The sequence below is a fragment of the Esox lucius genome, chromosome 24, assembly GCF_011004845.1.
Source record: "Esox lucius isolate fEsoLuc1 chromosome 24, fEsoLuc1.pri, whole genome shotgun sequence".
NCBI classification, from domain to species: Eukaryota; Metazoa; Chordata; class Actinopteri; order Esociformes; family Esocidae; genus Esox; species Esox lucius.
In genome coordinates, this window is record NC_047592.1 from 18,932,642 (window position 1) to 18,945,290 (window position 12,649).

Consider the following 12,649-nt stretch of genomic DNA (forward strand, 5'->3'; position numbering starts at 1 on the left):
AGGAACCTGGGGTCGACGAGACACGCTACAGGAGGGCTTCTGTGTTTAAAGGTTAGGCACAGTGAATTAAAGTCACTGAGGGAAAAGTGAATTTTCTGGTGCTAGTAACCATCACTTCCGACCCGGCCTGCAGCTATAGAGCCTTTAGATAAAACTGGTCATCTTGGCATTCACAAGGGAGAACACACAGATTCTCCTGACCTGGCTGATAAAGCAGCTAGAATGAAGGACAACACCTTGGAATATACATCCGGCCAAGAAATGGTTCATAACTGACTGTCTGACGTTTGAAGGAGCAGAACATTTGTGATGACTTTGGAAGTACATCCAAATGGAACCATGGAGAGGACTTTTCAGTGAATTGAGTAATTGGCATGAGAGGACTTTGTACCAGTGACAAATTGAAGGATGTATTCAGTGATAGGCGTTTACACACCCACATTTTGATGCTACATATCCCGTACTGTCAGCATATGTGTCACTTTAATTCATTTCCTTTGACCAATGATTTTAACATAAAACGTTTTGCTATACTATGTTATACACTCACCTAAAGGATTATTAGGAAAACAATAATACACAATAAGCCTTCAGAACTGCCTTAATTCTATGTGGCATTGATTCAACAAGGTGCTGAAAGCATTCTTAAGAAATGTTAGCCCATATTGATAGGAAAGCATCTTGCAGTTGATGGAGATTTGTGGGATGCACATCCAGGGCAGGAAGCTCCCGTTCTACCACATCCCAAAGATGCTCTATTGGGTTGAGATCTGGTGACTGTGGGGGCCATTTCAGTACAGTGAACTCATTGTCATGTTCAAGAAACCAATTTGAAATGATTTGAGCTTTGTGACATGGTGCATAATCCTGCTGGAAGTAGCCATCAGAGGATGGGTACATGGTGGTCATAAAGGGATGGACATGGTCAGAAATGCTCAGGTAGGCCGTGGCATTTAAACAATGCCCAATTGGCACTAAGGGGCCTAATGTGTGCAAAGAAAACTTCCCCCACACCATTACACCACCACCACGAGTGGTTATTTCGAGTGGTGTAACTATTTCGAGTGTAACGAGTGGTTAGTTCAGTCAAAGTTGCTCTTCTATCAGCTTGAATCAGTTGGCCCATTCTCCTCTGACCTCTAGCATCAACAAGGCATTTTCGCCCACAGGACTGCCGTATACTGGATGTTTTTCCCTTTCCACACCATTCTTTATAAACCCTAGAAATGGTTGTGCGTGAAAATCCCAGTAACTGAGCAGATGGTGAAATACTCAGACCAGCCCGTCTGGCACCAACAACCATGCCACGCTCAAAATTGCTTAAATCACCTTTCTTTCCCATTCTGAAATTTAGTTTGGAGTTCAGGAGATTGTCTTGACCAGGACCACACCCCTAAATGCATTGAAGCAACTGCCATGTGATTGGTTGATTAGATCATTCCATTAATGAGAAATTGAACAGGTGTTCCTAATAATCCTTTAGGTGAGTGTACATCAGGAATTGTTATGTAAGACAGTGTTAAAAATTAACCATGTTGTTGATGCTGTAACTAAAACAGTTAACTTCATTCGAACGAGAGCATTAAATCACAGACAATTTGTTGCATTTTTGGAGGAAAATTAGATTGAACATGATGACATAAGCTATCACTGCACTGTCAGGTGGCTCAGCCTTGGCAAAGTACTGAAATGTGTCTGGGACCTGAGAGACCAGATTCAGGATTTCTGTGTTAAGAAAGGACATGACATCCCAGACCTTTCAGATAAAGACTGGGTGGCAGACCTCGGATTCGCTGTGGATGTGACTGCACTAATGTACAAACTAAATGTCAAACTGCAGTGCAAGGGCCTTTTTGTGCACGAGATGTACAGTGCAGTGAAGGCTTTCATGAGAAAGTTGCAGCTTATCTCAAGCCAAGTGAAGGACAACATTCTGACCCACTTGCCAACACTAAAGGAAACCAAAAGATCAGCCGATCACATCCACAAGTACCATGTTAGAAGCACTGCATGCAGAGTTTTCGAGGTGATTTCAAAACTCTTGAGAGTGAAATGCACATGGTTTCTTCTCCCTTCAACTGCAGTGTGGATAATGCACCAAGTGATGTTCAGATGGAACTCATTGACCTGCAGTCTGACACACTTCTGGCAGAGCCCTTCAGGTCAGTCTCACTGCTGGACTTTTACTCCTCCCTCAAAGTGGAGAACATTCCACACCTGAGGAGGCATGCTCAGAGGCTTCTAGTCCTCTTTGGATCTACCTATGTACATGAACAGACATTCTCAGTGATGAAGTTCAACAAATCCAAACACAGATCCTCTATCACTGATGACCACCTCTCAGCGGTCCTTCGCATAGCCACCTCAGACATTCAGCCAGATTTCAATGCCCTTGTTCAAGCCCAGAACAGACTGGATCATTCTCACTGAAGAGGTAAAATGAGGTGGAAAACATTACAAGTTATTGTTTGTTGTATTGCTGTATTTCTATAAACTTGTTAAGTTGTTTGTTGTTTTTCATTGTTTGTGGAGATTAACAAGTTTAAAACAAATTGCACTGATTCAATAATTGCTTTTGTTTTCTTTTTTTACCTATACACCACGATTTCACATTACCTAATATAAATATTTACAGAATAGTTTTATTCTTCCGATTATCAGTACCAGCTATTCAAAATATATAATTTAGTGCATTTTACAATGGAAGAAAGTTGAGCAGAATTAAGTTCAAGTTATCGTTGGTGTGGCCCTCTGACACAATTCAAGTTTCTCATGTGGCCCCTTGTGAAAATGAATTGCCCACCCCTGATCTACCCCCATCCTGCTATAAGTTTACGTTTACCTCAGCACCTCATACTTCCTTTACCACAGCACAACCGACATTCCTTTTCTTATCTAAACATGGGGACTCAATACATTAATCAATAAGAATGCATCAGTTCAAGATATTTCCATAACATCGACCACATGACCTCAGGCTGGTTCCTTCCTCATTATTCGAAAAGAGTGTAGCGAGTGGTGAGAGAGAATGGTTGAACAGGTTTACCACCTAGAAGGTTACCTGGGGACAGCTAGGGTAATGAGTGCAAGGGAACGTAACCTAAGTGATAAATAAATAGAAATATATATCCATATTGTTAGTAAATAAATTTTATCGTAAATCACCATTTGTTGGAAGTCTTTAGTAAAAGATAGCTACATGTACACCTCTCGTCATAAGCCTAACATTAAAATGACATGTGTTTCTGGATCCATATGGAGTGATCAGAAACCCAGAACCCAGGGATGCCCACAGTGGCAAATCTCCCTGGGACCCCCCAGAACTCAGGCATGCCCACAATGTCAAATCTCCCTGGGACCACCCAGACCCTTTGAAGACCCAGAACCCAGGGATGCCCACAATGGCAAATCTCCCTGGGACCACCCAGACCCTTTAGAGACCCAGCACCCACTGATGCCCAAAATGGCAAATCTCCCTGGGACCACCCAGACCGTTTAGGGACCCAGAACTCAGGGATGTCAAGTCTGGTCACTTCAACTTACGTATGTGTGTGTGTGCCTATATCCATTATCATAAGCGCCCATAAGGTGTAGGTCATTTAAAACAAATGTTACAGTAAAATGGCATGTGTTCCTGGGGCTACACAGAAACTTTGGAAACCCAGGACTCAGTGATGACAAATCAGTGGCATGTGTTCCTGGGCCTTCCCAGACTGCTTCGAAATCCAGGACTCAGGGATGTCAAGTCTGGTCACTTACACTTATATGTGTTCGTAGCTATCAGTAGGTCTACGACCTCCAGTATGCAGATGAACGAGTGATGCAGTCGTAATCTAAATATTCCAATCCAGTTAAACAGTTACAATACAGAACATAGTTACAAGTCTTTGGGTAAATAATAAGCTACAACACAATGTTTGGGAGGTCTCTTTAATGATAACAAACTCCTAAATATGACAACAACACAACGTGTTGGGAGGTCTCTTTAACAATTACAACCTCCAATACCTTTTTGGAGACATGGCTATTTATTCTAAAATCAGACATACCTCAAACACTATCCCCAAATTCTTTAGCATTCTTTTACCTTGGCAAACACAATGAATACAAAGGACAGGAACTGTCCCATTTAATCAATACACCTCTCCAGGTGAGCTCAGGAGGGTGTGGCTGATGGCCCACACCTGGTGTTCCAGATCTTTATAGAAGCAAATGTCATGTAGGACCCCTGATTAACATCACCAGGGCTCTGTTGGAGAACTGGTGGGGCCAGACGCTCCTCTTCGTCAGATATTTCTCATTACACTACAAGAGGAGGAAAGAATGAGTATTGACACATGTGTTCAGATGTTGTGGATTTGCACCCTAAAGATATAGATGTACAGAAGATTTTAGGAGGTTTCTCATGCAAGGGCGTAGGAGAAGTGGGATACAGGGCAGATATGCCCCCCCATCCCCCAGAGCTAGAAGAAGGTAATTCCCCCCGCCCCAAAACATACCACTAATATAATCTGTCCCCTGTTGTGTTTGTATTGATTGTCCTACTGGACTTGTTGTTTTTCAGACACTGTACCATGAGTAAAGGAAAAAGAATAATGTGAACAAATGAACCAACTGAAGACACTGTACCATGAGTAAAGGGAAATTGATAATGTGAATGAATGAACCAACTAAAGACACAGTACCATGAGTAAAGGGAAAATAATAATGTGAATGAATGAACCAACTAAAGACACTGTACCATGAGTAAAGAGAAAAGAATAATGTGAACAAATGAACCAACTAAAGACACAGTACCATGAGTAAAGGGAAATTGATAATGTGAATGAATGAACCAACTAAAGACACTGTACCATGAGTAAAGGGAAAAGAATAATGTGAATGAATGCACCAATATTTCTCTTCCCACATACATTGCATTGTATACACACAGATTTGAAGTAATTTAATCCTAAAACCACATTCATAGATTATTAATTCACAGGCTCTCAGTGGTATATAAGGCACCTTCTCCTCCAAATATATATTTTTTTCTTAATTTTAACTGTTGAAGGTCAGCTCAGTGAGTTTTAACCAACCATTATTTCTAAACAATGTAGAAAGTGTAGAACAAATGTTTCTTCTGACTGTATATTCTCCTGATGTTATATAAAATAAAAACCATAAAAAAAGTTTGTTTAATAAAAAACAAAAGATGAAGGATATAGTTAAAGCTGGAAAATATAAAAAGATAAACATCATAATACGGGTTCTTGAGCCCACAGTGACATCATACTGTGATGATCACAATGATGATTCAGTCTGTTTGATGACATCACTATTTTCATTTTCCGTTGATTTGGCTGCTGAAAATGAAACAATTTTTTTTTCTTACAATCTAAGTTAAACAGCTTATTCTGTGCCGTAAACATCTTCAAACTGTATCAGAAGCTAATGGACGAACAGATTAGTTATTTATATTCATATATATATTTGTGATGAGCAGTTTCCACAAAAAAAATGAAATCTAAATGACTGACTCCAGGCACGTCTATTTACATTTTAAATTAACCATATGTACAGCATTGTTATGACTGTTTTATGAGCAAGATCTTTATTAGGAGAAAATCAATCTGGATCAGCTGCTTGTAGATCCCCTATAAGAAAGTCCTCACCTCCAGCCCTGCAGTATTTCACCATCAGTAGGATGGACACCAGTAGAAATGGAGACACCACCAGTAGACCACACAGGAGTCTGGACATAGAGATGGGGACCAGAGAACCTGGAGGGACTATAATATACAGCCTTTACATTCAGGTCACACACACACACACACACAAACACACATATGCAGGGAGACAGGGATTAGGTAACTATGGTATTCATAGGAAGGCAAGGGAGGAGATGGGGTGCAGGCCAGGGGAGGAGATGGGGTGCAGGCTAGGGGAGTAGATGGAGTGCAGGCCAGGGGAGGAGATGGGGTGCAGGCCAGGGGAGGAGATGGGGTGCAGGCCAGGGGAGGAGATGGGGTGCAGGCCAAGGGAGGAGATGGGGTGCAGGCCAGGGGAGGAGATGGGGTGCAGGCCAGGGGAGGAGATGGGGTGCAGGCTAGGGGAGGAGATGGGCTGCAGGCCAGGGGAAGCTCAGGCGGAAATCAGAGAACAAGGAACTGAGACTGAGGCGGGGCAAGGGGAGTACCAGTAGCATTGATGGGGTGATGAAGACTAATATATGATGATTTGGGCCGGCCTGTCCTCTTCCCCTGACACTGGTACTGACCAGTCTGGTCTGGGACAGAGATGGTGAAGGTTTTACTGGTCTGACTGGGAAGGTGTTGGTTGTCTCTGTACCAGACATAAGTCCAGTCTGTGTATTCTGGTATGTAACACTGTAGAGTGACACTGTCTCCTGTGTACAGTGGCTCCTGGGGAGAGACTATCTTCACTGAGGCCCTGGGCAGATCTGTGGAAACAATAATACATGAATGTAACTACATCAGTTCCTGTCTTTCTTTCTCAAGCCTTCAGAATGATAATAGCCTCCAATGATAATAAACATCATACTGCTTTCAGTGGGGCTCCACATATTAATAATGTTTGAATCAGCTGAACAGACTCCTGAAAGACACGTCCAATTTGAAGCTATTATTGAGGAACTGAGAGGATCTTACCAAACACTGTCAGTTTGACTGCATCACTCCACTCAGAATCATTTCGGACACTTCTGTGTTTTTTGATACAACGATATTCACCGCTGTGAGATGTGTAGGCAGGACTAATTGTGTACTCAGACTTTGTGTCACAGTAAACTGACTGACCTTTATTATAAAAGTCATACTCCCAGTCAGTATCTCCTCCCCCCTGTATGTCACATCTGAGAGTGATGGACTCTCCTGTGAATATCTGGGTCCAGTTGGGTTGGAGGGTCAGAACAGCAACAGGTCTCTCTGGACAGAAACAACACAGACAACTAACTCAGTAGAATATACAGATGCATTATATTGAATATAATAATGTAGAAATCTGTCTACACATTACTATAGCTTTACGTGAGCTACAATTATGGAGATAATTGTGGAGGTAAGCTGACTAAATATTAATACATATATCTTTTTTGTCCATATGACACCGCAACCAATAACAATATAACATGCTTGGACTCACCAGTAACCTGTATGTGGACTGGTTCACTGTACTGGGTGTAGTAGACAGGGTCTCCTCTCCCAGCTCTACACCTGTACTGTCCTCCATCAGAGACCCTGACCTGGCTGAGTGTGTAGGAAGATCCAGAGGTTGTTTTTACAGGTTCAGAGTCTTGTTTGTGTTTGTACCAGTAAAACCTCCATCCAGAAGATTCTACAGTGCAGGTCAGTGTCACACTGTCTCCTGTCAATACGTCCTGTTGGTCTGAACTCAGTGTGGCCTTTGTTTGATTAGCTGTTTAAATAGGTTTGAGTGGGTAACACAATCGCCACCATGATTACAACAACAACAAAATGAAAAACCTTGTAAAATTAATAGTGAACTCACCAGTGACACTGATGTGGAGGTAATCACTGCGTTGTGACGACTGGGGACGATTTGTTCTTCTCCCCTGACACTGGTACTGACTCACCTGGTCAGACAGAGTGGTGATGGTTTTAGAAGGTGAACCAGGACTCTGTAGTTGATCCTTTCTGTACCACCAGTATGTCCAGCCTGTGTAGATTGATATGTCACACTGCAGAGTAACAGTCTCTCCAGAGTAGAGGAGACCATGAGGAGAGACACTCACTGAGGCTGTTGGTGGAGCTGTTGAAACATAAAATTAATCCAAAAAAAAGAAATACAGTCACAGCAAGAATCTTTCCTAAGTATGATCTTACCTTTGTATAATAATGTAACTGATGCCAAACAAAAATACTGACAGAATAAATAGACACATTGAGAGTCATAGGATTATGTGGATATTGAATATAAGTTGGTTTCTAAGGGATTTTACCAGTAACACTGATGGGGTGATTAGGACTCATATATGATGACTGGGGTCGACCTGTCCTCTTCCCCTGACACTGGTACTGGTACTGACCAGTCTGGTAACGGAGAGAGATGGTGATGGTTTTAATGTTCTGACTGGGAAGGAGTTGGTTGTCTCTCTTCCAGACATAAGTCCAGTCTGTGTATTCTGTTATGTTACACTCTAGAGTGACTCTGTCTCCTGTGTACAGTGGCTCCTGGGGAGAGACTATCTTCACTGAGGCCCTGGGCAGATCTGTGGAAACAATAATACATGAATTTAACTACATCAGGTCCTGTATATTTCTTTCTCAACCCTTCAGACACAAACATCCAGTGATAATATATATCATTCTGTTTTCAATGGGGCTCCACATATTAATAATAACAGTGATAATGTTATAACAAATAGTTTGTTAGAAATGACTGAACCGACTCCTGAAAGACACGTCCAGTATAAAGTCATTGTAGAGGAACTGATATTATAAACAAAGAGGATCTTACAAAACACTGTCAGTTTCATTGCATCACTCAACTCAGAATCATTTTGGACTCTTCTGTGTTTTCTGATACAACTGTATTCAGCACTGTCAGATGTGTAGACAGGACTGATTCTGTACTCAGGCTTTGTGTCAGAGTAAACTGACTGACCATTCTTAATAAAGTCAGACTCCCAGTCAGAGTCTCCTCCTTCTATGACACATCTGATAGTGACAGTCTCTCCTCTGAATATTGGACTGTTGGGCTTCAATGTCACTAAAGGCTTTAGTTTACCTCCAGAAACAAAACCTTCATAAAACAATTACCTTCAGTATGAGACTGTATCAAATTATATAGACTTCTCTTCAACACATAAACAACTTAATCACCTGTTTACTCAAAAAGAACATGAGAAAGGAAAGGCAATGACAGAGACAAAGAGGATAAATCACAGAGAGACTGAGGTTTGATCAAATCAATGAATATCTACCATTACCTTGAGAGTGACCACAATAGATGAGGGTATTCAGTACTGCAACAAAGACAAAGAAAGTACTTTAAGTACATTAGTAATACAGTAATATTCACTGTGTTGTAGTAATAGAGTAGTAATTAACCACGGTGTATTTCGAGCTCATATATAAGAAAGTCAGTACTCACAGAGTAGAATACAGAGCCAGATGTGATCCATTCTGTCTTGGTAATGTGAAACTCTCTCTGAACAACAGTTCTCTTTACAAACCGTTCAATTTCTCCTTCCTAGGATAAATTAAATATAGATGTGAAGGAACCATTCTGCAGAAGTTGATGCAATGTTTATTTTCAGGCCAATTTCTTATGGTTGGCTAAAAGGCCTGACCATGGTACCTTCCTCATTATTAGATGAATAGAGACCTGAAATGAGATCATCCATCCATCCATCTTCTTCCGCTTATCCGGGGCCGGGTCGCGGGGGCAGCAGTCTAAGCAGGGACGCCCAGACTTCCCTCTCCCCAGACACTTCCTCTAGCTCTTCCGGGGGGACACCGAGGCGTTCCCAGGCCAGCCGGGAGACATAGTCCCTCCAGCGTGTCCTAGGTCTTCCCCGGGGTCTCCTCCCGGTGAGACGGGACTGGAACACCTTCCCAGGAAGGCGTTCCGGAGGCATCCGAAACAGATGCCCAAGCCACCTCAGCTGACCCCTCTCGATGTGGAGGAGCAGCGGCTCTACTCTGAGCTCGTAGATTGACTGGTAAATCGAGAGCTTCGCCTTGTGGCTCAGCTCTTTCTTCACCACGACAGACCGATACATCGACTGCATTACTGCAGAAGCTGCACCGATCCGTCTGTCAATCTCCAGTTCCATCCTTCCCTCACTCGTGAACAAGACCCCTAGATACTTAAACTCCTCCAATTGAGTCAGGCACTCTTCACCAACCTGAAGTGGGCAAGCCACCCTTTTCCGACTGAGGACCATGGCCTCGGATTTGGAGGTGCTGATTCTCATCCCCACCGCTTCACACTCGGCTGCAAACCGTCCCAGTGCATGCTGAAGGTCCTGGTTAGAAGGGGCCAACACGACAACATCATCTGCAAAGAGCAGAGATGAAATTGTGTGGTCCCCATACCTGACACCCTCCGGCCCCTGGCTGCGCCTAGAAATTCTGTCCATAAAAATTACAAACAGAACCGGTGACAAAGGGCAGCCCTGCCGGAGTCCAACCTGCACTGTGAACAAGTCTGACTTACTGCCGGCAATGCGGACCAAGCTCCTGCTTCGGTTGTACAGGGACCTGACAGCCCTTAGCAAAGGACCCAGGACCCCATATTCCCGAAGCACTCTCCACAAGATGTCGCGAGGGACACAGTCGAATGCCTTCTCCAAATCCACAAAACACATGTGGATTGGTTGGGCAAACTCCCATGAACCCTCCAACACCCCGTAGAGGGTATAGAGCTGGTCCAGTGTTCCACGGCCCGGACGAAAACCACACTGTTCCTCCTGAATCCGAAGTTCTACTATCGGCCGTATTCTCCTCCCCAGGACCCTGGCATAGACTTTCCCGGAGAGGCTGAGAAGTGTGATCCCCCTATAGTTGGAACACACCCTCCGGTCCCCCTTCTTAAAAAGAGGGACCACCACCTCGGTCTGCCATCCCAGAGGCACTGTCCCCGACCGCCACGCGATGTTGCACAGGCGTGTCAACCAAGACAGCCCCACAACATCCAGAGACTTGAGGTGCCTTGCCACCGAGAAGTTTCTTGACCACCTCTGTGACTTCAGCCCGGGTGATGGACGAGTCAACCTCTGAGCCCTCATCCTCTGCTTCCTCAATGGAAGATGTGACAGCGGGATTGAGGAGATCCTTGAAGTACTCCTTCCAATGCCCGACGACATCCTCAGTTGAGGTCAACAGCTGCCCACCTCTACTGTAAATAGCGTTGGTAGGGCACTTTTTCCCTCTCCTGAGGCACCGGATGGTTTGCCAGAATCTCTTCGAGGCTAGCCGATAGTCCTTCTCCATGGACTCACCGAACTCCTCCCAGGCCCGGGTTTTTGCCTCCACAACCACCCGGGCTGCAGCCCGCTTGGCCTGTCGGTACCTGTCAGCTGCCTCAGGAGTCCCACAAGCCAACCAGGCCTGATAGGACTCCTTCTTCAGCTTGACGGCATCCCTTACTTCCGGTGTCCACCACCGGGTTCGGGGATTGCCGCCTCGACAGGCACCAGAGACCTTACGGCCACAGCTCCGAGCGGCCGCTTCGACAATGGCGGTGGAGAACATGGTTCACTCGGGCTCAATATCTCCTGCCTGCCTCGGGATCCAGTCGAAGCTCTGCCGGAGGTGGGAGTTAAAGATCTCTCTGACAGGAGACTCGGCCAGACGTTCCCAGCAGACCCTTACAGTACGCTTGGGCCTGCCAGGTGGTGATCAGTTGACAGCTCCGCCCCTCTCTTCACCCGAGTGTCCAAGACATACGGCCGCAGGTCAGATGAGACGACAACAAAGTCGATCATCGACCTGCGGCCTAGGGTGTCCTGGTGCCACGTGCACTGATGGACACCCTTATGCATGAACATGGTGTTCATTATGGACAAACTGTGACTAGCACAGAAGTCCAATAACTGAACACCACTCGGGGTCAGATCAGGGGGGCCGTTCCTCCCAATCACGCCCCTCCAGGTGTCACAACGCCCACTGCCTACGTGGGCGTTGAAGTCCCCCTACAGGTAAGACCATTAAAATGGGTTAAGGTTAGGGTAAGTCTACAGGCAAGACCATTAAAATGAGAGCCTTTAAACTGTAATGATTTTGTCAATACTAAATTATCTAAATACTAAATTAACCATGCGAATAGATGATAACAGCCTTCTGAGCCTACCAGTAGGCTAGCAGTCCCCTTCTGACCCATATCTATGAGGCTGATAACCACTGATAACGCCCATTCAGTCCAATGATAACATTCGCACCGCCTGCCATAATAGTCCATGTAAAATGTCCTTTTCTATCCAGGACTGGCTTGGTTGATGTTTTTCCTTGTGCTATATTTATGCCCAATAGCAACTAACAGTGGAATAAGATTGTCAGACTTCACTTTACTAAGTCAAATAAAACATTGTTAGATCTGTTCAATTCAACCATTAAAATATTAGACCTTAACATCAAATATAAAGTACCAATTTGATTTGCTTTGAGTCCTAAGCTCAACTCTTTCCAGGCATAATCAATGATCATATCATACATCCCCCCTGCCTTCACTTCATTAAGTCAATGCAAAGTGACACCATGAGTGAACTCAGAACAACACCAAATACGGCCACAGGAGGCGCCATCCTGAACCTGGCCATCATTTTGTAAAATAGAGAATTTGGGATGGATCTGGAATCTATTGCATCAATGAGCAACACGGTCGCTTGTGCAAAGGAATTATAAACCAAATAACCAATTTGTCTAACATTGCTTAACAGCTCTCAAGTTTGTATTTAAAGTACCTCAGTATTTTCATACAGGTCTGCAAAATTGGCTATCATACACTTATAATCTCCTGTAGTTTCTTGGCACATGCCTGACTAAAACTGGTTTTCCCTCTAGGGGATAAGTTGTGCAACTAAATTATAGTAGAAAAAACCCATGTAAATCTGCTGCAACTACCAGGGCGATTGTATTAGCGTATGTACATCACCCAAATGTAGCATTTTCACAGGCAATGACCT

At 44.0% G+C, this 12,649-nt stretch overlaps 1 protein-coding gene across 1 annotated transcript in view; it reads right to left on the reverse strand.

Annotated features, from left to right (window-relative positions):
• Window positions 1-5,221: 5,221 nt before the first annotated feature.
• The window catches only part of LOC114830256 (basement membrane-specific heparan sulfate proteoglycan core protein-like), a 152,580-nt gene continuing 145,152 nt past the window's right edge, over window positions 5,222-12,649 (reverse strand). Inside the window, exons 12-20 of the mRNA XM_034290831.1 lie at window positions 9,115-9,171; window positions 8,951-8,986; window positions 7,961-8,230; window positions 7,510-7,770; window positions 7,144-7,416; window positions 6,798-6,926; window positions 6,179-6,442; window positions 5,655-5,771; window positions 5,222-5,345 (exon numbers count right to left, since the gene is read on the reverse strand). Coding sequence (XP_034146722.1) covers window positions 5,284-5,345; window positions 5,655-5,771; window positions 6,179-6,442; window positions 6,798-6,926; window positions 7,144-7,416; window positions 7,510-7,770; window positions 7,961-8,230; window positions 8,951-8,986; window positions 9,115-9,171 — 1,469 coding nt within the window. The 3' untranslated portion in view covers window positions 5,222-5,283. The remainder of the gene's footprint in view (window positions 5,346-5,654; window positions 5,772-6,178; window positions 6,443-6,797; window positions 6,927-7,143; window positions 7,417-7,509; window positions 7,771-7,960; window positions 8,231-8,950; window positions 8,987-9,114; window positions 9,172-12,649) is intronic.